Source organism: Homalodisca vitripennis, chromosome 8, assembly GCF_021130785.1.
Source record: "Homalodisca vitripennis isolate AUS2020 chromosome 8, UT_GWSS_2.1, whole genome shotgun sequence".
Classification (NCBI taxonomy): domain Eukaryota; kingdom Metazoa; phylum Arthropoda; class Insecta; order Hemiptera; family Cicadellidae; genus Homalodisca; species Homalodisca vitripennis.
In genome coordinates this window covers 13,961,463-13,989,001 of record NC_060214.1, presented here as the reverse complement: position 1 = coordinate 13,989,001, position 27,539 = coordinate 13,961,463, and the positions used below count along the sequence as shown (strand labels likewise).

Here is a 27,539-nt window from a genome sequence, read left to right as displayed (position 1 = left end):
TTTTGTGTTGCTGCTACATAAAAAAACTTGCACATTACAAAATAAAAATCAATTTGATTCTAAGGTAGTTCTTAATGGTATTACATATGTCAAGACTTCTGGGTCTTTGTCAATAACCTTTTTCAATAACAATAATTTGTTTTTTTTTCTATCTACTTATTATTTTGCTTTTAATAGAAAACAAAAAAACATTAACTCATAAAAAGAGATAAATAATTAAAAAATATCAACAATATATTACATTTAACAAAAATAAATTCCTTACATTGTAATAAATGATCCATTACAAATTAAATATAGTAACTACATCAATCTGAAAAATGTCAATTATTATGTGTAACACGAGATATTTCTTAAAACAATCCTGGCACAAAAAAAATGGAGGCCTACCTTGATTTCAGTACACAAACAAAAATTATTTACATCAAGTCTCTCCTTTTTCTACAATCGGGACAGTACCATTTACCTTTCGGTGGTACCATGATACCAACACACTCAAAGTGAAACCACTCTATCGTACAATCCTGGCCATCACACGCGATCATCTCCGACACTTCATCATAAGGGCACTGGCAATAACAGTATAAATTGTCACTTTTTTCAGTCTGCTCCTTTTGAACATTTTCTTTGGAGTCCGCTTCGTTCTCACTTTCACTACTACTACTGCTGCTACTGCTGTTGCTCGAATCTGCTTTTTTCACAGGTGCTCTCCTGTCTTCTTCCTCCTCTTCCTCGTCACTTTCACTGGATTCACTCTGTTTTGGTCTTTTTATCTGTAACGGTGCAACTTGTGGCCTCTGTATCGACAGGGTTGGCTGGAAGTTCAGTCCGGAGGGTGGAAGTTGAGGCGACGGGGCTGGCTCTACTTTTCTCCATTTCAAACTTGGCTTCTCTTGTTCTTCTTCTTCACTCGAGTAACCGTAGAATTTGTTGCGCACACGTTTTCTCTTTGAGAATCGTGCACTTTCATTCTCAGAACCACTGCCTGCTGTTGCATCCGACTGCAAAGTAGCGATGGGTGTACGGAGGGGTGAAGCGACTTTTGTTATCAGATTATGATGGTTTGTTGACACCAAGGAAACTGGAGTAGACGTTGCACTCGGTATATTCATTGACGTAGAAGGTTTAATCTGCTGATGTGGTGACCCGGTTTTACTTGTAGACTTTTTACTTTGTTGGGATCTTCGTCTTCTCTTATTTTTAACCTTTCTTCTAATAACAGGTGGCGGAGGAGATGTTTCCTCAACAGTAGGAGCTGCTGGTGGTGGTGGTGTTGGTGGAGGTGGTGGTGGGGGCAGTGTTGGAGGTGGTGGAGAAACCGTTCCATTATTCACAGGTGCAACACTAGCCAACAACATCAAGTTTCTCTTCTCCATCTGCTGTTTGGCCTGGCTCTGCGGATACTTGTCATAGAAATCTTCATCAGTAGATGACTCATCTGTGTCTAAATCTGATTCTCTTATTGGTAATTCAACTGCTTCTGCAGGAGCATCGACAACAGGATCTTCATCTGGAGGAGGTGGTGGAGGTTCCTCAGGAGTAGGAGTCAGCTCTTCTTTATGATGTTTATGTTTTAACCTTTCTTTCTTCTTCTCTTTTCTAGCTGCAAGTCTTCGTCTGCCTTCCGATGTTGAACTGTCAGAATCGGAACTAGATGAACTGGAACTATTGGAACTAGAGCTTGAACAACTACAGTTTGATCTGCAACTGCAATTGGAAGAATCTGAATCACTGCTAGAATCACTTGATGATGAACTATTTGTAACATGTTTTTTCTTCTTGGGTGACTTCTGTTTCTTTTTGTTACTTGAAAGTGACTCTGTTGGAGGTTCAACTGTTGGAGGAGGCGTTGCAGGAGGAGTGGCAGGAGGTTCTGTTATGAGAGGTTGTTCGATGGGAACTGTGGCTGCTGTTGTACTCTCAGTAACAGTGCTATTTAAGGTTGCATAGGCATGATCTATGCTGGAACTATGGCCTCGAGGTGCTGGAGTCTCCTCTGGTAAAGCTTCAAGTGTGTCTTCAACCGGTGCTGTTTCAGAAACAGGAGGTTCTGTTTCTTCATTCTCATCCTGCTTAGATTTACCAGGAATTAGACAATAACTGTGATCTATTAGAGCCCAATTAGACAAATCTTCCTCAATTGGCTCAGGTGGAGTTTTAGGTTCTGTTGTTGAAGTAGAGGGTAATATATTAGGTGGAGTTTTAGGTTCTGTTGTTGAAGTAGAGCGTAATATATCAGGTGAAGTTTTAGGCTCAGCTGTTGAAGTGGAGGGTAATATATTGGGTAGAGATAGATCCTTACATTCTCTCTTTTCAAGTTCAGCTTTGTATGACTGAAAGTTATCCCATACTCCATCAACGATAGGTACAGGGGGTAGGCTTTCTTCTGGAGATTCTTCAGGATTATCTGGAGCACTAGGTCCAATTTTCTCATCATTTACACCAATCTGTTCTTCACCCACCGTCGGTTCAGTAAACATTTTTTCCTCTGCCTGTTCTGAACTTGCTGGCTTTATTTCTTCATCAGAAGAATCACTCTCAGATGACAGATTTAAGGGAGGAAGATCATAAACATCAAGAATGGGCTTATCCTTTCGATCTCTATCTCTTTTCTTCTTTCTCTTTGTTTTAGCCTCAGGAGCAACATCCGACTTACTTTCACTATCCTTTGACATTTCTAGTGCACTGCTGTCTTTTGCAGCAATTCCTCCAGGTTCATCAACAGAATCAACATTGATATGTTCATCTACAGATTCATTATGTTTGCTCTCTGACTCATCCTTATTTACAAAGGATTTTTCCTCTAAAGACAGTTGATTATGTACGTCTTCGTGTTTAGAAAGTAACTTTTTTGAAACAAATCTTTTATCACAATTGCTACAACAATATGGGAACTCTCCACCGTGAAACCTCTTATGCACTTTTAAAGCAACTGCTTTTGTAAAACTGGCATTACATTCTTCACAAATAAACACTGTGGGAGGGATGCAAAAATGATACACATGAGGCCATTTCTTCTGTAAACACTTTTTACATAATACACTTTCTGTGCCGTGTTTCCAAAACAAATGCTTCGTTATATCAGGCTTATTACGATAAGCAATTCCACATCTGTAACAGAGATGATTTAATTTGTGCTTCCACATGTGTGTTGAGAGTTTTTGTTGATCTCCTGCTACTTCCAGACATATATCACAAGTATGATGACTTTTTCTCAAATGAACCATCAATCGAAATGCTGATGGAATCATATCCAGATTACAAAAACAACACCTGAAATTTATATCATCAAATGCATAAATTCCAGGGCACATATGACATAGCAATTCACTATAGCTATAGAAATTAGCTTTACACATAACGCAAAGTAAGACTGTTTTTTGATGCATTTTCCTTTTGTGAACATACAGTTCTTTGTGAATTTTAGTTACAAACCTACACTGAAAACATTCATAAGTGTAATCATAAGTAGTATTTAGACTTTTGTCTGAACTATCATATGAGTCAGTGTTGAAAAATACAGACTCCAATTCATTCAGGGAATTCTTAAGTTTTTTTATTACGTCTTGACTAGTTTCATTATTTTTTATAGGTTTGTACCTATGTTCAGCAAGAAGATGTAATGCCAACTGTTTTCCATTGACAGCAATTTTTATTGCGTGACTACAATACACACAGTTTAAACAAGAAGTACGAACACATTCTTTGACAACAGATTGTGAACTAGTATTTTCAAGTTTATCTTCTAAAGTGAGAGCCATAGCAGGTACATCTTCCCCAGCAAGAGGTATCCCATCATTGACTTCTTCTGGAGGCGGGACATGAGGTTCTTCTAATACATCATTTAATGTTTCATTATCATCATTATCATTTTCTATATGTTTGTCTGTTAGAGGATCAGTATCAATATGAAAGTCTTTTGAGCCTTCATCAGAAACTGTATTTTTCTCTTCTGTTTCTTCTGGGAAATTCTCTGTTTCTTCTGAAACAGCTTCATCAGGGTCGTTTTTATTGTCTTCCGAGTTGACTTTTGAGAGCTCCTTGGATTTTTCATCCACCTCCAAAATAGACTTATCACTATCATCACTATCCGAAGATGAGTTGTCTTTATCAAGATCAACTGACAGATTGCTGTCTGTCTTCTTTTTATCATCTTCTTCATCATCATCATGACTTTCATCTGAAGATGAATCAGAATCTTCTTGATTAACACTTAAATGAGTTTCAGGTTCATCATCTGAGTCAGATGACATGGAGGCATCCTTATTATTTTGAGGCGGTGACACGTCAGCATTAACATTGGAAGTTTCATCAACATCCATTGTAGTGGTAATAGAATCTTCTTTAAGTTCACTATCACCAGGCTGTTCTTGCTCTTTTGAAGATGCATCTATATCATTGTGATCCATTTCTTTACCATCATCACTCAATTCTTTTGATATTAACTCCTCTGATAAATTTCTTTCCACTATTTCATCATTAGGCTTATCACTGTCAACATTACTATCTTGTATTGGTTGTTCCTCTTCTATAGGTTTATTACTAGTGTCTTCTGTTTCAGATGAACAATCTTCTTCTCCATTTTCTTCACTATTCTTTGGAGTTACTTGCTGATTTTCTTGCTCAACAGTAGGTTCAGTTGTTTCTGCATTAGTTTCAGCAGGCTGAATGTCCTTCTCGGTTGAATTATTTTCTTCTTGATTCTGTTGTAACGTCTCAGAAGGCTCTCTTTCTTCTTCAATAGCTAAATTAGTATTCGGTATTGGGCTGTCATCTCCTATAACAATAGGACTTTCTTCTGTTCCACTTTTATCACGTTCCCCAGAACCATCAGCAATATCCACATGACAAAAGCTGGCAGCATGACTTATATCATAGTCTTCATCATTATCTGATGACTGAAGGGCCTTGGTTTTCTTACCCATCCATTCATCATTATCTGATGACTGAAGGGCCTTGGTTTTCTTACCCATCCATAGTTGTTCAGGTTTACTGTTTTTAGAGACTGCCAAGTTGTATTTGGTAAGAGTTGCAGACTGTGCCTTACTGATAGACGTTGGATGGCTACCAACACCTAAGCTTTGAGTTAGAGCCCTAGGTGTATTACTCTTTGGACAAGTGTAGTAGTGGCCACATTTCACTCCACAAAGGGTGCATTTAGCTGTTGGGTCATTTACTATGCAGTGATGGTGAAAATAATCTTCTCTTTCATTGAACATATTTTCACACGTACAACAAATTAAATAGCATGAACCTTTGTAGGAATTTTGAAATTCTTCACTTGACTTAAAGGTACTCTCTTGTATTTTATGTGAAGTTTTCAAATGGTCAGCAAGTTTGTCTGCAGTTGCAAACATCGTAAGGCAAAACAAACAAATGTGTTTTTTATGTACATCTCGCATGTGTAAAAATAGATTCCAATTTTCGTAATACGTACCACAAGCAGAACATAGATAAACTTTTCTTGTTATTCTAAAATTTGTTAACATATTAGGATCAGAGGGAGGCATTGTATCAGACTGAAGATTTGTAATGAAGCTGGACTTCTGAGCTTCTCCACATCCTCGTTGATGCATATTCAAAGCCAACATCGATGGAAAACCTTTCTCACCACAACGGTAACACTTGAACTGCATAGTTGGTTGCAGGCCAAGATACTGAGCATACTCAGCCTGAGACTCTGCTTGATTTTCATCGCTGTCTCCGTCACTTCCTTTCTTGCCATTTGCTGTTGTCTTCTTTTTTACCTTATTTATTTTTGATATTCGTGGCCTGAGGTTAGGTTTTGCAGCTCCTGGTGCAGGACCAGAGATAGAGTCAATTTTATCCTGATTAGTATTGTCATCTTTCAATTTCTCTGTTTGAGCTAGTATTCTTTTCTTAAATCCCTTAAACTCAACTGATGATGTTTCATCTTTTCCATCACTTCCATCATCTATTCCTTCTTCATTTCTTACAGTGTCATTTTCTATTATGATGATATCTTCCTCTAAAGTTTCTGTATGTTTTCTTTTTGCAGGTCTGGACGTTGGGATTGAATCCAACTCTTCTGGAGTTTTATCTTCAACTGGTTCAATACTTACCAGATCTTTACTTTTGTTTTCATTAATCAATTCTCCATTTACTTTCTTGGAATCTTCTGTGGGTTTTGATATGGCCTGTGGTGAAGTTTTCTTACATTTGGTGATTATTATTTTGTTTCGCCGCTGTGACAGCCGTACCTTTGGCTCTGCTTTGTCTTCATCACCCATACTAGCTGGAAAATAATATCATATTAAAATAGAAGTTTAATAAATGCAGATTTTGGGTTAGTTTAAGGAATACAGACACATTCAGAAGAAATACAATATTATAAGGCCTATTAAATATAGTAACAGTGACTAAACTAACTTTTCTACTAAGTGCTGCAACAACCAAATATAAAAATGAGAATATGATTCTGTGATAACAGAGAAACAAAGTTGTAAGTAAATTCTTCAAACTATTTGATTGCTTCTAAAAGGTAAACAATTGTTTGATAAAACTATTCCAAATAACAAGAGTATGCCTTCCCTGCCTGCAATTTATTTAGTACTTAATTTTAATTTATACATGGCTTAGAATATATATTTTCTCAAAGAAGTTTTGAAAACTTCTTGAAATCACTACCAAATGTCACCATGTTAACAAGGTTTCCATGTAAAAATAGATAATCTTTTATCAATTAACGTAATGCACCAATGTTCTGGATAGAGATTTATGGTGTGGACATTTATTGTTGTTCCAACGTAGTAATTTGTGAAGATAGAAAAAAATCTGAGGTTCGAGCAGATTTTCAAACCATGCCAGGAAACTCCGCTACTTTGTATTTAACTTATACTAAATGGACAAACGTTTGAATGTTAACTGAACTAGTTTAGTTGTAATAGCTTTCAGTATGATCTACGCAGTTGTGAGTCATAACAGCCTTATAAGCCTGATTCAGTTTCATGTATTTTTCAAGCTGAAAATTGTACAGTACATGAGGAATGACAGGTGAGAGGTGATTAAATTTGCAGGCTTAGTTTATTTTTGATGGGATCGATACTTTAAAACATTGCTGTAGTAAGTGTTACAGCAGCAATGTTTCAGTCGGGGAGGCTAAACTGAAAAATATAAAAATTGAGAATGGTAAGTTATTTTGTTCTATTCCTTTTCAAGAAATGTTTTACTGAGGGAGCTAGCTAGCGCTAACTGCAGAGTATTATTTGTATCATTCCCCAGCACTCCTCTCGTGGTGTGGCGACGTACAGTCAGTAAACAAACCGATGCTGTTGCTTTGTATGTCTACCTGTCAACGAAACTCACTCTCGCATGTCTCTACTTCTATAAAAATGGTGGCCTTTTAAGTGATGATAAAAAGTTGTGTATTCTTTTGTAAATTATGAGTAATTTAAAAAAAGGAACTGTTCGTTTAGCACTGACTGTACCACGTGCTCTAGCGTAAAGTGGAGAGGGAACAGTTGCTTGTGCGCAGGCTCACGCTGGATAGCTTCTTCGGTACCGCATTTATATACAACTGAATGTGTGTATTAGTTAATTTCTTACATTTAATCTGGTCTTCATCGAGCCAACAATCTACCTTTGCCATATATTATGTGTAAATATGTATTTACATCCTCCTAAACTTTATCTTTGTATATCTAGTTTTATTTAAGAATTCTTTACTGGTCAATGAATGTATTCTCTCTTTTTGTAAGAGCAAGAGGTGGCTGAACAGCCTATATTATTCCTTCGTGAAATCAAGCCCTGAACTTTAATAAGAGCTCAGATAATAAAATACAGTGAAGATATTATTTGGAACATGCATCAATAATATTATTGTGTTAAGTCTAATAATAAGTATATGAGTATTTTATTATTAGAATTTTATACACAGTTATGTGTATAATGTACGGATGTAGCAAACCCCATGAGGGTTCACTTCTGTCAGGCTTATACCTGACAGAACCTACACTGGGCACAGCAAAAATTTATGCCACATCTGAAGAACCAATGATGCCTAGAAGCATCAGACCTGAAAGAAGAAAGAGAAGTGCTCCGTGAACGTCTTAAGAGTGCAGATCACCAGTGCACAGACTTGACAAACAGCTTTAGGAACAAGGCAGTGGAATGCAATGAACTTGAGGACAGGTATGAGCAGTGAAAGAACAAACTGCTTGATCAATTCAATAAATTCAAAACAGATGATGAGGCTCTTAAGGCATCTGTAGATATTTTAGTAATCTAAATAATAAAATAATAATACTTAAGAATCTGGAGAAGGTAGCTGTTTTGCAGGCTGATGGACAGTGCTTGCTGACTACTATCTAGGTGCTCGAAGCAGGAATGATGACCCAGAACGAAGTAATGAGCAGGGTAGAGCGAGAGAAGAAGGGTGAAGAATCAGCGGACCTGTACACTGATCTATCCCTTGCCACGATCACCAACACCTGCTATGACATTTCCATCCCTTCTGCAACAACCACTGTAGCTGAGACCAGCTGAACACCGCAGTCCATCACCCCCTTGGTAAGCAACCCTTCTTGTTATACTGATCAAGACAGCAATCATGGAAGTGGACCAAATGACTTTCAAAAAGTGTTCCTCATTGGCGAATCAATCCTACGATATGCCACTAGGAATTGTACTGACAAGGGCATGTGTTCTTGAGTGCAGTCCAATAGCCAAAATTGGACAGATTTGAGATAAGTTACTTACTTTATATAAGTTATTTATTTCCTTGTAGAGAGGGACAAACTACCTTGGGAAGGGATACTGAGGAGGTCTGGTATACAATTAAGGCCATAATAAACGAACAGCTCTCCATAGCAAAGCGGACATACGTTATACTGCCAAGACACAGTTCCCAAATTCAAAAAGTTTCCTGAACAGTATTTTTTGCAACCTCGTCTCGTCGCAACCAGAAGAGGGTACTTTTCCAGAGGATCGGTGGATCCGCCACCAGATTCCAAACCTAACCAGCTTTGATGAGAATACTGTTAACTAATAATTTAGATAGGTTTCCGAAAGTTCCCTTACTATAAACTTGGGCTTAGCGATCTACATACCCTGATACCCAGCCTACTCTACACGATAGCCGCACAACGACTCTGACACAAACTCCTCTCTCCGCTTCAGGGCCTTAGTCGGGACAGAATCCACTTGAACTGGAAAGGCGTTATACTAATTATTTTCCCACCTAAAGAAGAGGACAACATATAATGGTAGCAAATATAAGAAATCCTATTATCCTATTAAACCTTCTACCGTCAATTCCTTACTGTCAGGAATGTTCCCACAGGAGTGGAAGACGAGTATTGTAAGTCTACTACCAAATAAGAAAATATTAAGAAGAGTGTCAAAGATCTAAGACCCATCTCAAAATATTTAGAAAAAATAGCAGTTCGGTAAAAACTGAACCACTTGAACTTTGACAAAATACTGTTTAAGACGAAATCCAGATTTAGAAGAAATTATACTACATGTACTCCCTTGACAAATATGTTCAGCAAAATCTGATAGATGCAAGGGACTAGGACGGTTCCCCTGTCTTGTTAGATTATTTTAAAACTTTTGATTCCATAAATTAGGAGATGCTGTTGGCAAAGATAAATTACTTTGGCTCTTGGCTCTAGCAGCGACGTCCTTAAATGGATGGGCAGTGAGACTTCTAAACCACTTGTCAGACAACGAAATCTACAGCAAGGTAATTGCTTTAAGGCCTATATTGTTTAATTTGTACACATCTGACTTTGTTAGTTGTATAAGAAGTAACACTTATGATTCACAGTTGCACTTGTCATATGCCCCTGGTAATATAGAGAGCTTGCAATTGAAAAAAAGAGAAGAAGAAGAGAATATCTTTATTTCACAATCCTAAAGATTAGAAATGGTGTCACATACAGTTACAAAACATACAGATACAAAACAAATAAATAAAACAAAATGTAAAAACAAACGTATAACATTTGTAAACAGCAAGAACAATATTGTCAATAAATTATTATTATATTAATAACTTTTAATAATCTAAGGAAAAATGTCTGCCCAATTAAAAAATTCGTTTATATTGTAAAAAGGCCTCTTCAGCAGCCACTGATGCAAGTTTCTTCTTCACCACTTTTATTGATTCTTCTTCCTTTACTTCGTCTGGAAGACTGTTGAAGAATCTAGCCCCCGCTAATGATGGTTTTTTTTTCTCAAAATATGTCCTATGGTGGCTGGGTAATTGTTACGATGCCTTGTGTTATAGTGATGAAGGTCCCTGTTCCGTTGCATCAAAACCAATGCTGACCTTGAAAACATTTCAGGTTGGTCAGTTGCCAATGGCTTTAAGGTCAATATAGGCAAGTATACAGTGGTTCATATTCTCAACACTGGAAATACAGGCCATCTTGTGAGAACAGTATTGTTGTTTTGACAGCATTATCTAGTTTGCTACATAAGGGCCTGACTGTGTATGACAATTTCAAGACCCTTGTGGTCATGCTGGATAGACTGCTCTCATATTCAAACCATGAGACTATAGGTTCACAAACCTACTGCCAGAATCTGCAAAGCTACAACTCATGCAGTGTCATGACCCTTGTGGTCATGCTGGATAGACAGCTCTCATATACAAACCATGAGACTATAGGTTCACAAACCTACTGCCAGAATCTGCAAAGCTACAACTCATGTAGTGTCATAACCCACATGGTCATGCTGGATAGACAGCTCTCATATTCAAACCATGTGAATATAGGTTCGGAAACCTGCTGCCACAATCTGCAAAGCTACAACTCGTGCAGTGTCATGACCCTTGTGGTCTAGCTGGATAGACAGCTCTCATATTCAAACCATGTGACTATAGGTTCGGAAACCTGCTGCCACAATCTGCAAAGCTACAACTCGTGCAGTGTCATGACCCTTGTGGTCTAGCTGGATAGACAGCTCTCATATTCAAACCATGTGACTATAGGTTCGGAAACCTGCTGCCACAATCTGCAAAGCTACAACTCGTGCAGTGTTATGACCCTTGTGGTCTAGCTGGATAGACAGCTCTCATATTCAAACCATGTGAATATAGGTTCGGAAACCTGCTGCCACAATCTGCAAAGCTACAACTCGTGCAGTGTCATGACCCTTGTGGTCTAGCTGGATAGACAGCTCTCATATTCAAACCATGTGACTATAGGTTCGGAAACCTGCTGCCACAATCTGCAAAGCTACAACTCGTGCAGTGTTATGACCCACGTGGTCATGCTGGATAGACAGCTCTCATATTCAAACCATGTGGCTATAGGTTCGGAAACCTGCTGCCACAATCTGCAAAGCTACAACTCGTGCAGTGTCATGACCCTTGTGGTCTAGCTGGATAGACAGCTCTCATATTCAAACCATGTGACTATAGGTTCGGAAACCTGCTGCCACAATCTGCAAAGCTACAACTCGTGCAGTGTCATGACCCTTGTGGTCTAGCTGGATAGACAGCTCTCATATTCAAACCATGTGACTATAGGTTCGGAAACCTGCTGCCACAATCTGCAAAGCTACAACTCGTGCAGTGTCATGACCCTTGTGGTCTAGCTGGATAGACAGCTCTCATATTCAAACCATGTGACTATAGGTTCGGAAACCTGCTGCCACAATCTGCAAAGCTACAACTCGTGCAGTGTCATGACCCTTGTGGTCTAGCTGGATAGACAGCTCTCATATTCAAACCATGTGACTATAGGTTCGGAAACCTGCTGCCACAATCTGCAAAGCTACAACTCGTGCAGTGTCATGACCCTTGTGGTCTAGCTGGATAGACAGCTCTCATATTCAAACCATGTAAATATAGGTTCGGAAACCTGCTGCCACAATCTGCAAAGCTACAACTCGTGCAGTGTTATGACCCACGTGGTCATGCTGGATAGACAGCTCTCATATTCAAACCAGGTGGCTATAGGTTCGGAAACCTGCTGCCACAATCTGCAAAGCTACAACTCGTGCAGTGTCATGACCCTTGTGGTCTAGCTGGATAGACAGCTCTCATATTCAAACCATGTGACTATAGGTTCGGAAACCTGCTGCCACAATCTGCAAAGCTACAACTCGTGCAGTGTCATGACCCTTGTGGTCTAGCTGGATAGACAGCTCTCATATTCAAACCATGAGACTATAGGTTCGGAAACCTGCTGCCACAATTTGCAAAGCTACAACTCGTGCAGTGTCATGACCCTTGTGGTCTAGCTGGATAGACAGCTCTCATATTCAAACCATGAGACTATAGGTTCGGAAACCTGCTGCCACAATTTGCAAAGCTCCAACTCGTGCAGTGTCATGACCCTTGTGGTCTAGCTGGATAGACAGCTCTAATATACGAACCACGTGACTATAGCTTCAGAAAACTGCTGCCAAAATCTGCAAAGTTCCAACTCATGCAGTGTCATGACCCACATGGTCATGCTGGATAGATAGCTCTCATATTCAAACCAGGTGGCTATAGGTTCAGAAACCTGCTGCCACAATCTGCAAAGCTACAACTCGTGCAGTGTCATGACCCTTGTGGTCTAGCTGGATAGACAGCTCTCATTCATATTCAAACCATGTGATTATAGATTTGGAAACCTGCTGCCACAATCTGCAAAGCTACAACTCGTGCAGTGTCATGACCCTTGTGGTCTAGCTGGATAGACAGCTCTCATATTCAAACCATGTGACAGGTTCGGAAACCTGCTGCTACAATCTGCAAAGCTACAACTCGTGCAGTGTCATGACCCTTGTGGTCTAGCTGGATAGACAGCTCTCATATTCAAACCATGTGACTATAGGTTCGGAAACCTGCTGCCACAATCTGCAAAGCTACAACTCGTGCAGTGTCCATGACCCTTGTGGTCTAGCTGGATAGACAGCTCTCATATTCAAACCATGTGGCTATAGGTTCAGAAACTTGCTGCCACAATCTGCAAAGCTACAACTCGTGCAGTGTCATGACCCTTGTGGTCTAGCTGGATAGACAGCTCTCATATTCAAACCATGTGACTATAGGTTCGGAAACCTGCTGCCACAATCTGCAAAGCTACAACTCGTACAGTGTCATGACTCTTGTGGTCTAGCTGGATAGACAGCTCTCATATTCAAACCATGTGACTATAGGTTCGGAAACCTGCTGCCACAATCTGCAAAGCTACAACTCGTGCAGTGTCCATGACCCTTGTGGTCTACCTGGATAGACAGCTCTCATATTCAAACCAGGTGGCTATAGGTTCGGAAACCTGCTGCCACAATCTGCAAAGCTACAACTCGTGCAGTGTCATGACCCTTATGGTCTAGCTGGATAGACAGCTCTCATATTCAAACCATGTGACTATAGGTTCGGAAACCTGCTGCCACAATCTGCAAAGCTACAACTCGTGCAGTGTCATGACCCTTGTGGTCTAGCTGGATAGACAGCTCTCATATTCAAACCATGAGACTATAGGTTCGGAAACCTGCAGCCACAATTTGCAAAGCTACAACTCGTGCAGTGTCATGACCCTTGTGGTCTAGCTGGATAGACAGTTCTCATATTCAAACCATGTGACTATAGGTTCGGAAACCTGCTGCCACAATCTGCAAAGCTCCAACTCGTGCAGTGTCATGACCCTTGTGGTCTAGCTGGATAGACAGCTCTCATATTCAAACCATGTGACTATAGGTTAGTATACCTGCTGCCAAAATCTGCAAAGCTCCAACTCGTGCAGTGTCATGACCCTTGTGGTCTAGCTGGATAGACAGCTCTAATATACGAACCACGTGACTATAGCTTCAGAAAACTGCTGCCAAAATCTGCAAAGTTCCAACTCATGCAGTGTCATGACCCACATGGTCATGCTGGATACACAGCTCTCATATTCAAACCACGTGACTATAGTTTCGGAAACCTGCTGCCAGAATCTGCAAAGCTACAACTTGTGCAGCCACTAATTCTATCAGTATTTTACTACTATTATCCAGCACACGGAAATAGTACTCAAGGGACGACATGGAAAGAATATAAAATGTAAAAACTTTGCCGGTGCAAGAACATGGTTCATTGATCCAATCCAAAACTAGATCACAGTTGCATTTCCCAACAGCATTGTTGCCCATAATGTTTTTGCCATAAATTGCACAACTGCGCTATTACTAGCTAAAATATATTTTACGGACAGCCCCTCTTACTAAAAAATCAAAGTATTAGACTTACAAAGTGATAGAATGATTGTTGCGATGATAAGGGTGAACTCACCTATGGCCTTGTGGTTCATGTCATACAGTAAGCCAATTTTTCATTCACATTTTGACAGGATTCGAATCTTGAAGTGTTTAAAACCTGAAAATTGATACATCAATCAATAACATTATTCATTCTTCCTACAATTTACAATGGATCACTTTTTCTCAAATGTAAAAATAAACAAGAATATTTAGATGTTAAGCAAGCTAAAAAAAATATTATTTCCATGGAAAAAAGTAAAATTATACAGATATTATTCACAATACATGCTAATAACTCTTTTAACAGTGCTTTAAAAAACAATCACCCCTTCTTGGGAGTCTTTTATAAATCAAAATAGAGTGATCACAGAGGTCTTCTTCCGTAAGTGTTTTAGTGACAGGAAGGTTGATACAATGATGTTACACACCACTGGAATACTTTTCTATATTCTTCTCCACACAAATTCTAACATTCTCTTACATCACCAATCTTGTTATAGTCATGATTCCCAATTGATAAAGGTACATGATACATGATTTTGTTGGTATGTTGCCAACTTTCAATATTTACTTTAAATATTTTGAGAATTCTCAATCACATGATTTCCATTCTCCATGTATCTTTTCTTGTTTTATATTATGAATAGTCAAAAGAGGAGAAATGTTATTTTTGTAATTTAAGATTAAAAATGCATCAAAAGTTGAAATTAAAGGTATTTAAAATATAAAAGAACCTTAATATGAGTGAATCTCTCCCAGCATTATAATATGATACATTTTTCAAATAGAATTTGAAAAGGATGCCCATGTTCGTATTTACTAGTTCTAAATGCAAATAATATAACAAAAGAAAAATCAGCTTTAATCACAGTAAAACACCATTCAAAATTGTATAAATTGTAATTTGTTGTAAGTTGGATGCACTTTTTCTTACAGGAAAATATTTATGTTAGAAGTAAGAACATCTTTTAACATTTTCTATGTTTAGCAGTGTTGCAATGTGATATGTGCTCACTAAATACTTGATTTTAATTCTTCCGTTTATTTAGATGCTATAATCTAACATATATTATATGTATATTAACGAAACTAAATGTTGAATGTTGGTTGAATTGAGTGACGTTGGGACACCAATATCCCATTAAAACATGAATACAAACAGTACACTTTGCTAGGCTTATTAACAAGGCAAAATGGTTATAAATCACTTCGACACAGTAGAAGTTAGATCACATGGTCTTCCTGCACAGTATTTGTACACCTTCCTGAAGGATCTTGACTGAGAAGAAATTCTTTAAATGTTTTCTTGAACCGTGTCTCTGAAGTTGCATTGGAGAGTTAATACAGGCTATGACTGAATAGGTCCGAAGCCTTGTCATATGGAGAGGGGGAAGCATTGGGCGTGTAAATAAAAGCACTTAAAAACCCTCTAGCCATTGTCAAAAGTCCTAAGACAGGTTAAATGGATGAGACATGGCTTGAGAATGGTTACATAGTCTGGGGAAGTCTTGGTTACATTTTATCTCTGTTGGTCTATATTATGAGTTTATAAATTTTGTGCATGTGTATTTTATGCATAATATGAGTTTATCCTATACAAAGGACGATTATATGTATCAAATTTTAGTAGTAATAAATATACATTAGCCCCAATAAATGTAGTGTAATAAGACGCTAATTTACTTCTAACCCTTTGCACGCCAAGTAATTACGTATATGTTTTGCCCTAGCGCCAAATTACTGAATATTTAATTTTTTGAAAACTGTAAAGCCATTTTTTTATTTGTTTAATTAATTGATTTAATGAATTAAAAAACCATAAAATGCTTTTATGGGCATTTTTTAAAACGAAATATAGATATTTTTCTATTTTAAGAGCCAGTAGGTATGAAATGAACAAAAACGTTATTTTGATAAAACTATATAATTTTTACAAATGTATACCGGTACATGAAGTAGATATGATATGTGATAAGTAAATAAATACACATTTTGGAAAACTGTTTTCTGTTTTTTTTTTACGAATAATCGTCCAAAGTATGTAATCCCAAGAACGAAATCGTCTGGATCGTCTGCGTTAGCCATAATTATGGCAATATATTCACAAGTTACGTCAAAATAATAAATAATAGTTATTACTATAGTAATAATTTTTAATAGTTCACAAGCACTAAACGTAATATAAACTAATAAAACTGTAAAAACATAAACTGTCAGTGAGCAGGAACACTAGACATAGAACTTCACGAAATAGCGGCGCTTTCACGAAATGGCGGCGAGTATAATCGCTTTGGGCTTTTCGAGAAGTACGGGAAACAAACATGAATAGAAAGAAACAGCTGTTACCGATCGATACTCCTCAAACGTTCAGTTGGCACGTTAGCTAATGCACTAGGCAGCAAAAGTGACTTTCTCTGCCATCTAGCGGCAAATTCGACAACTATTAAACTATCTAATGTTGTAAAATGTAGTTCGCGATATAACTCGCTATGGGCGCTGTAAGGACTTTTATGCATGCGAAATAACTCGCTTATGGCGTGCAAAGGGTTAAAGTTGAAAATGCATTCAACTCACCTACTATGGAAAGAATAAGCGTACACTTACGTTTCTAAACAGTGACAGTGTGATTTGTTAAACACAGAGGGTGTAGTATGCTTTTATTACATCTGTTACAAATAAAAAAATATTCTCGTTCTTCTTCCTAAAATGGTTCTAGCAAAACTATGTACATAAGTTACACAATCATTTATAGGTAGAGTAGGATAGACGAACCTGATTATTATATAGATATTGACAAATGATATTACTTAATTATAACCATCAATATAATCAATCAACACTGATTAATTAATATGAAAAATGAACTTGATATCAACTGTACACACTTATTTAGATAATAAACATAATGTCACTTTTTTAGTGAATCGAATTCAAAATGACAGTCAACTTTAGAAAGTTTTAATAAAATTGCTTTAAAAAATGAGAAAACGTTATTTTTCTTTAAAAGGTACTTTGGTATTATCCAGAGGCCACTATTTTATAAACAGTTTTTTAACCTAAAAAACTACATTATTAGAAAGAACAGAATATATTTGATATACTATGAAAATTATATACCATTGTGACAATCTGTTCTAGGCTCAAAAAGGAAGCGATCTGGGCTAAAGAGAAGGTTACTCTGTATATTTCGCATCTATTTCTATTTCAATCTACTTCTTGTTATTATGCAATATAAATAGTAATATCTTACTAATAGTACCAAAGTTAATGAAAACCTTTACAACTGCTCATGTGATCGGAGCTTGAATTTAAGTATTATCTTAGGGGATGTTTTTCTGTCTTCCAAGGTCACACCTTTAGCCAGGGACATTTTCGATCAGTACTTTCCCGACCTCAGACCACGTTCCAGATTGTGAGTGCTTATAAATGTCGATTTTAACTTGATCTATTTATAATACGTACGTATTTGTAGCCTATAGATAGGGACTGAGTGGCCTCCTCGCCGACATCACTTCCTTTCGGGAGGTAGAAGACAAGAACCGATCGTCATAATGATATGTAATTTTTACAGTAAGTCAAATAGTTTTTTTTTCTAATACTGTAATTTTTTAGGTCTCAAATGAAAAAACTGTCAAAAATTAGTGGCCTCCATATAATACCAAAGTACCCTTCAAAATGTTGTACAGAAAAACCCATTATGAGAAAATTTGTGGGAAAGATAGAAATTTAATCGTGGGAGGAGCAAATATGGGCGTGTTGGATGTCAAAAAGAAGGAAATGGGTGGAAATAATTTCAGTAAAAATGATATATGGATTTGAAATTGTTATTGAGGACTATACATTGATAGTCTAGTATTCCATATAAGAATATTATGTACCGTTAATTATACTAATCGGTATAAAAAAAAAAAACCGGGTATGCTTATCTTATCTTTGCCCCAATTTATACCACTGTAACTCATAATTTAATTGTCTTCCAATAACCTGATAACTAATAAGCTCAACGATTATAACTACAGCTTTCTAAATATAGCTGACCAATGTTATAAATTATTAAATTATAACATATGATTAGATCTTATTTTACCTAGATTATGAAAACGAGAAAATTATTTTGTTAATTAATAACAAATATTTATATTACATTTCCAACAGTAGGATGTTGGCACTCCAATGGTTATTAGTTTTTACGCTAACATTTGTAGTACTAATGGCATTTTACATTATCACGAGTAAAGGTAATTTTGGTACTTTGGTATTCGGGGATCACTCTGTCCCTATCTACTTTGTTATAGGCTATTATAAGTAGGTAAATACATACATACGTATTATAAATAGGAAAAGAACATTTAAGAGCGCTAATTTGATCTGAGCTTGAATGTAGATACTATCTTGAGGGATGTTTCTCTTTTTTTTTTCACCAGAGTTGTGGAGTGGTACCTTTTTCCGTTTTCAGATCGCGTTGGATGATCAGGAAAGTACTGATTGGAAATGCCCCTAGCCATCAGTGCGAGTATCGGGCCATCTCTCCATACTTCTGGCAATAAAAAAGAAAAGCATCCCTTGAGATAGTATCAAATTTCAAGCTCAGATTACGTGAGCACTCATAAAGGTTAACTTTAACCCAGGTACTGGTGATGATCGATGCAGCGATGATCTATAATTATTCTCAACAAACATTGCTGAGTAAAAGCCACTTTATAAAGTAACTATAATGCTGTTCGACAGAAGTAATGGTATCAATTAGTATGAATTTGAATACTTTTCAATCTTTGATACAAGTTGAAGAGAAGATGAATATCATATTTAATTTTCATTCTTGTTATTCATTTGTTGTTGTTTATGTATTGGTTGGTTTGTTTGCTGCAAGTATATATTATTTGAAGTTATTATTATTTAGTCTAGTGGTATAAACATGTTTGAAAAGTATTTCTCTTTTATGGGAGTGATGTGAAACAAATAATTAGTGTTTTGAATGAAACATGATTTTTCCGGACATTTGCCATCGTTCAGTGAAACAAGAAATCAGTAACACTACGTTTCGAGATCTGCAATCTGTATTAGGTTAGTTTTTTACCTGAAGAAGAGATCAGATTTGCAGATCTCTAAACGTAGTGTTACTGATTTCTTGTTTCACTGTACGATGGCAAATGTCCAGAAAAACATCCTGTTTCCTTCACAATTCTTCCATCGTCAAAAATAACCTTCAAACAAAACAAAAATTAGTGTTTTGTTTCAAAACAACCCACGTTTTCTAATCTATGTAGGCCTAGGTTAGGAGTGTCAAGTTTGTATTTTAGGAAGTTTTATTTATTTTATATGTTGAATTTTACCAACATTATATGCATATGAAATGGATAGGAACTATTTAGATTGATTTACTAATATAAGAGAGTTGTTACAAAGTGAACCAGTAGACCATGATAGTGGTGGTGAATCTGAGTCCCAGTGTAAAATCTCAGTGCCCCAACCGAAACTAGGTTTATAATTGTACATTTTTATAACAATTAGGGATATGTGTTCACAATACAGAATTGTGTTTAGTTGATAAATAAAATTTAATTTTTTCAACTAAGAAGAAAATTTGAACATTTCTTCTAACTTTCAAGATAAAAAATTTGACATATAAGAAAATTTATGGTTTCCAGATTCATAAATATGATAAGTTATCCTACATAATGTTGTACTTGTACTTGTTATTGAAAAATGATATGTTAATGCTAACTCTTGATGTGATATAATACTGTTTCATGTAAGGAATTATGTAATATTGTATGTTACCAGGGTAATGTCAATTTTCATAAAAGAATGCTCTGTTGTAAGTTTCATCAATATAAAAATAAAAATGTATTAAGTAAGTCCATCAAACTATGTATCTCTTGAAACTATAGAAATTTATAAGTAATTTTTATATTTTGGTATTTTTATTTAGTACCGTACAAATACACCACTTCTATAGGTATGGTCCCACCCCCTAAAACAAAAAAATATTTAAAAGTTAAAAAATAGAAAAACAAACAATTTTACTTACAAAAGTATACATAATAAAACATACACATTTTAATGAAAACATTTATATATGACAATGCATAATCAAATAACTACTAGTAGTTCTTATATGTTTCATAAAATACCCTTGCAAAACCTTAAAAAGTTGCCTGCCAATAGAGTTAATTTAGTTTGCAGATCTTTTCTTGGGTTAACTTTGGTACTACTATTAAACCTACTTATATCACAAAATAACAAATAGTAGATAAGGAGCAGAGTGGCATCCGAATAGTACTTAAGTACCATAGTTTTAAATTTGGTGGTATCCCAAATCCCAATATTTACTGTTTGTGGTACCATAAGATAATATCTCATGTTATGTTAGGCCAATATAATAATTTTTTTTTTAAAAAGGGTAGCCTAGTACTTTATAAGACTCACTTAACGTGTTTTGTTGATTTTTGAACTGAAAGTGCTTAATAAGTGATTGAGATAACAAAATTAATTAAATAAAAGTGAGGAAAGGCCTAAAAAGTAGAAAAACCATTCCCCTGTAAAGGAAGAAAATCACTCTTGTGTAGAGTACCTGGTCCTCAGGGAGGGTGATATTATTATATTAGGTTACGTTTTTGTTAGTTTTAGGAAGAAAATTATAGTATTTAGTGTTATTCTCTCATTTTTTTCAATATTATAGTTAGAATCTCAGTATTTGATGTATTTTCTACATCACAAATGAATTTTTCTTATTAAGCCAATATCTTTTCTCATTTATTTCTTTAATAGCCTAATGCTATTTCGAACAATTTTTAGGAACAAAATTAACGCTGCAACCATCTGAAACCATCTATTAATTCTTAAAATAGTAAGTTTTTGATTTCCAAAAAGAACTTTTAGGCGGTCAAGATCCATAATTACACAATAACTTTGGAATTTTAGGTCATATCTCAGAGTCTATCAAGAGGGGGGACTGGGGGGAACCGAGTTTCTGGGTGGGTAGGATAACAAGCTCAAGAAGGGTAGACATTGATGAAGGGGATACTACAACATTCACAAGAAAAAAGTACAATGAGTTTAAAGGGCCCCATACACCTGCGAGTCTGGCTCGCGAGCCTGGCTCGACTCGCCTAGAAATGGACCAAATCCGTCAGTGTATGGACAATAAAGAGCCGATCCGAGTCAAATTCAGGCGAGCCGAGCCGGATCCGCCACTGCTTGCCGTGCGGCTCGGCTCAAGTATCAGTTCGCCAGTGTATGGCGCCTTACGGATCGGACTCGTGCCCCCACCACCGAAAAATCTGTTCATTCCGTTTTCACTACTGTAGGCCAAACGTTAAGGGTTCCGCCAAGGGTAAGGTGTTTTGTTTGTTTTGAGTTAACATGGCTGACTTCAAGTTATTTATGAGCCCTGATTTTTTAACAACATTTATTGAAGAGTATCGAAATTTGCCGATAGCATTTATTATGTAGACCGTCCAGTAGCCAGAAAACGGAGAGTAGCAGTGAGGCGTTCCTCTGGTGATATAGCGTTTCGCAGTAAAGTGTCTTTTTTTGTTATAAGCGGTTTAACCTTGTCCAATAACATGTTAAAACTTTCAGCTGACATCCTTAAATAGTTCTCCTAACAAAATTCAATAAATTCATGTGACTAATTCTCTTTCTATTTAGTAACCAATTCTTTGACCACATTACCCTTTTCTTCCATTTCTTCTTAAATACATCTAGCTCATCTAACACTATGACCGCAGCTGCAACCTTCTTCGAAAAACTCATGTTTGCAACTGGGCGAGCAAGATACGGAGGTGTATGGTGAATAATCAGCGGGTCCGGCTCGCGAGCTAGGCTCGGCGAGCCAGACTCGCAGGTGTATGGGGCCCTTTAGAGGTTAGAGTAAGGCTACCAACTGCATGTGAGGATAATTTAAGATTGTTTCAGTACTTTTCATCTTTTCCTTATTCCATTATTCCTCTCTCTTTCATAATTTTTGAAACAATTACTACCTTATGGTGAAGTTTGATCATTTCAGATTTTAATGCATAATCCATTTTAAAAAAAACATTGTTCTTTCATTTAATTTATTTTTCACAGCAAAGTCACCCTTTACAGAGTTATCAAATTTAGAATACATACTTTGTGTTTTGAAGTCTCCATTAGCCATTTTGTGTTCGAGTTGTTCCTTGCAGGATTATAGTATAATGGAGTTACCTTCTGCAATTGAAGTAGTTTTACCTACAGACAATACGTGTATTGGGTGCTCTGGCAAATAGTTTGATTGTTATACGATGAAACGTTCAGATAGTAAGTGATTTTTAGTGTGACAGGGAATTGTACACTTCTTTTCTTTGTGAAACACTTATGGCGGCTATTGTCCTCTAAATTAAGATACACCGTTGTTTCGTTGGTACAGCGTTTGGAAAGAACATTTTATTGGATGTATTGCTGAATTCCAAGCTAAGCATGTTATGAACCACTGTACAGGTTTTATAACTTTTTCAGAGCAACCACCTAGTTATATCTTCCTCTTCGTTAGATATCCTGTAAGTTAATCATTATTTTTATTTCTGTACTTTTGTATTTATTTCAGTTTTTTCTTTCTTGTCTTGTTTTATATTTGTAATTTTAGTTTTAGTTTTATTTTAATTGAATTGTGTTATTTATTATTTCTTATGAAGACTGGTTGACCTCCGGATAACAACTTTTCCAACGTCAGATCACGTTGGACGAACTAAGCACTCATGTGATCTGGTTTGAATTTAGATATTATCTTGAGGGCTGCAGTATAATAAGTGGTCAACAATCGAATATTCATTGACTACATAAACCAAATTACACTACAGGTATTTTATAATGTAATAACTTTATGACGAATAAAAACTATCTATGCTATGTACATTTATAAAATGTAGGACATTAAGGTAATTAAGTAATAACCAGAATAACGTGTTACCAGGAACACTGTTATTTCAGTAGTAACTGGGCTGAATGATTTGACGTTCTCATAATGACTTTCTGGTATTAGGTTACTCGGTAACCAGTAAACAACCAAGGAAATTTCATGCAAACAACGAAGTTAGGAATTGAAAACTTATGCTATGGAATTTTATTACACAATATAAGTAGGTTTAGATTAGGTTATCATAAATACCGCATATTAGTACTACTATTAGTACCACAGTTAAAGATAACCTCTTCAAGTGCTCACATGATCTAAGCTTGAATTTGGGTACTATCTCGACTTGGAAGTTTTTCTTCTTATGCCAGAAGTGTGGGTTGGAAGGCAAAAAAAGAAAAACATTCCTTGAGATAGTACCTGAATTCAACACTCATACATGTTGACTTTAACTTTTTACTTTTATAATACATATTATGTACGTAAAGCCTAATAACAAATAGTAGAGAGGGACTGAGTAGTACCTAATAATTCTATTCTAAAATAAAAAATTTGAAATAACCAGTTTATAATTTTATTAGTCTTATCAGTCTTAATATTATATTGTAGTTAGGCCTAGTTACTTAAATTTTTTAATACTATGAGTAAATAGACCCACAAGTGTAGATTTAGTCTCAGTTTACTTGCAGTTTGGTAACGTAATTTCAGTAAAAGCATGATGATAATACCAAGATTGGATCGGCTGGTAACATGTAACCACGGTAACAGGTTACTAGAACGTAATACCTCAACATTATTTTGTAATATTTTATTGACAAATAACAGTATTTTCCACCTCTAGCGGCAATTACTAAAATACCATACACGTGATTTAGGCCTAACTTTGTTTGAATTATTTTAGAACTATACTGTCGAACTGTATTAAGTTTTAGACTTTTAACCCTGGAACTGGCGGTCATATTTCTCTCAGTGGCAGAGTGTTTTACTACTTCATACATTGCCTTATATTTATTTTATTATTACATGTTTACTATAAAGTACCTATAACTTATTATATATTTCTTTATTCAGCATTGTTCAAGGAACATTTTTCACATAATATAATTAAAACAAAAAAATACCCTTACTCTACCTCTTCAGGAAAAAAATGTTTTTTAGAAAAAAGAAAAGTTAGTTCAAAGTTTTTGATTTGTAAAATTGTTGTTGTTAGTGATACGCAAAATCCAAAATATACAAAAGGAAGAGCATTTAATTCTGAGTAAAAATAAAACAACACATAGTTTATAAGGTATTTATTTTTTACATGTGGTAAACGATACAAAAAATCATACACTGACATTCGAAAGTGCTACTTACCAACAAAAGTAAGAACTTCAAAGCTCACTTGGATTTGTACAATCTTGTAACTATTAGTTTATATTAATTTTCTATTTTTTATTATATATTTTTTAAATTATGTTCTGATTGAATTTCTAAATCGGAATCCTCATTGTTGCTTATTTCATGTACAACTAGTTCTCGAATGTCACTTGAACGATCGCGGAAATTACGATCCATTATGTAAACACGCACAAAAAACTTACTATTGTTGTGTAATATACACAATCATCATTACAACGACCTCAAACAAACAATAAGCCAGAAAAAACGCCATGCAGGTGATGAAATAACAATAGCCGAATGAACCAGTTTGAGTCATCGCTGCGCGCGCAACTAGCGCGGTATGCGGGAGAATGTAAGCAAACAGTTTAGAGATTACAAAACGTATGGACGTGTAACGAAACGATAAAATTATTTATTAGTGTATTATTTACATAAATTGAACCTTCCTCTTTCGATTGGTATCAATGTACAACTAGTTCTCGAATGTCATTTGAACGATCGCGGGAAATTACGATCCATTACGTAAACACGCACAAAAAACTTACTATTATTGTGTAATAAACACAACCATCATTACAAAGAACTCAAACAAACAATAAAAGAGACAGGACACCATGCAGCTGACGAAATAACAATAGCCGAATGAACCAGTTGACTCATCGCTGCGCGCAAACTAGCGTGGTACGCGGGAGAATGTAAACAAACAGTCAGAGATTAAAAGACGTATGGACGTGTAACGAAACGATAAATGATTTATTAGTGTATTATTTACATAAATTGAACCTTCCTCTTTCGATTGGTATCAATACCGATACTCTTTGATCGTGTTTTAAGTACGTAATATTGAGAAATAAAAGACGTATTAAAACGCCCGATATTGGGCGCTGCCATCTAGGGTGCGACTAAAACGCCCGATATCGGGTGTTTGCCAGTTCCAGGGTTAAGTGAAGCTATATTTTTATATGTAAAAGAAATATGCTCATTTTAGATTATTGAATATAATACAACTTTATACTAAGTTTAAACAGTGTGTAGGCTATTACTTACAATTACTTTACATGGTAAAGATAATTCGAGGCTGCAGTATAATAAGAGGCAGCCACCACAATAGAATCATATTTATGATTATCTAAACTATAGAAACAAAAATGTTGTGCATCTATAAAATGTAACAAACAAAACAGTTTAACATTTAGTTACTTTTTACTGTTTTTAAGGATATAGCCTACTATGATTTTCATTGTTGTGGTGGCAACTTATTTTAAATACTGCAACAATCTCGAGAATGTTATTCTTTTTTTGGTCAGAAGATCGGAGTGGCGCCATTGAAGGCTTGGGATATTTCATATAGGTACTATTCCAACGTAATTTCAGATATTATTTAGGCTTTCCTCCTTTTTTTATAGGCTATCTAATGTACTACTCTCCTATACCTTGATTCTTTTACTCTAAGTTTTAATTTTTAGAAATGGTATGAAGTGGCTGAAGTAAACGATAACTAAACATTAATCCTAACTACACCACATTGTTTACGTGTATGCTTAGTTTTTCTAAATATCAGAATAACTAGACTTACTTAATTAATTTGGTTTGTTATCATTAGCTTATCATTTACATCGATAATTAAAAGTAGTACTTAAAAAAACTAACTGATGTTTAATAAGCTGCAACGCATTAACTTATACTAATTTTTTTATCGACAATTATTAACGTAACCTCTTTAAATTAAATAAAAACACTTGATGAGTCTACTAAAAAGATATAGCAATATATGCCTAACTAGGCTACCAAAATTTAAGACAGTACGTTTCTGAATTAATGAAATTCTGAAATAATAAGGTTGCATACAACGAGAATAAGCTTATAAACTTATATTAAACTATAATTTAAGTTGAAACCAAAAAGTTTACACGTGAAATTCACAATATAATTTAAACACAAATTAGATTTAGAACAAACAAGGTTTGAATTTAAAAATCGAATGTTGGAGTCAGGCGTGGTTCTTAAAACACAGTTTCATAGTAAATAGTCAAATCTAATAGCCTAATGGATTTTAGGTGCTCATCTATCATAACATTTGAATGTAAACATTAAACTTCTTGTTTAATTCAGTTGTTTAGTTATCAAAATTTAACATGGGATAAAATATGGCATATTTGACAGCAGACATCATTGTTTAACATTAAATAATGTAAGGTGCAAAATCCCTTGGTCTACTTCCAAAGAATGGTATGGCTAAATAGCTACACCAGTAATAACTGACAAACCTGAATTGCTTGATGTATTACACATCAAGCTCATTGTCATGTAAATATAAGTACAGAATTATATGCTTAATGGTAGTACATAAAACCTGGTATTTACTTACTGTAAAAATAATTCTCAAGGTTTAAAAACGGTACCCAATAATGGCTAAAGCAGCTTCCTAGGTTGAAATGTTTGGACAAAGGTGAAGAATTACACTTGTCACTATCTATGTACAGGCACTAATATACAAAGTTTTTAGTGATAAACATACCTGATATAAGTTGTATGTGATAACAAATCATTTAACAGCTACAAATCCAACACACTAAATAAAATGTTTTCTTTATAATAACTTGATCACTTCCCCGCCTAAAAGGTTAGAAAATGGCGTCTGTTTAGAGCTCACGCAGCTCGTCATTTCTATGGGAGCCAAGTATACAGACTTTACTAGAAACATAACCAACAAAGGAGAGTTTTAACAGACGTTATAAATATAGGTTAATTGTTTAAAATTGAGAGCCCAGTTTTAATTCTCACTTTATAATCATCCTGTTTTTGTAAATTAGATTTTTAATAAAAATAGAAGTATTATTTATAAATAGGGTCAATAGCATTATCCATTGCAAGACCATGAGTCTGTGCGACAGTTCCGTCGACACTCGACACAAACACACACAACACCACAAGCAAGTATCGGACGGAATGCAGATTCAGCACAACACAAGATATTACGCACAATTGTTTTGAAATCTTTCAAACTAACCTTAAACTATTTTTCACACAAAAAAATTGTTTCTTGTGAGATATCATTGCGTTTTATCAACAATAA

At 35.7% G+C, this 27,539-nt stretch overlaps 1 protein-coding gene across 2 annotated transcripts; it reads right to left on the bottom strand.

The window, feature by feature from the left end:
- Positions 1–247: 247 nt before the first annotated feature.
- Positions 248–27,539, bottom strand: LOC124367325. Of its 2 annotated transcripts, none has more exons than XM_046824056.1 (3): positions 26,982–27,539; positions 14,237–14,320; positions 248–6,256 (listed from the first exon to the last, which is right to left on the bottom strand). In XM_046824056.1, the coding sequence occupies exons 2-3, from the start codon at positions 14,253–14,255 to the stop codon at positions 420–422; spliced, it is 5,856 nt and encodes a 1,951-aa protein (XP_046680012.1). In that variant the 5' UTR covers positions 14,256–14,320; positions 26,982–27,539; the 3' UTR covers positions 248–419. The 2 variants fall into 2 exon arrangements, with proteins under 2 accessions (XP_046680012.1, XP_046680013.1); XM_046824057.1 differs by lacking the exon at positions 26,982–27,539 and adding an exon at positions 26,832–26,951.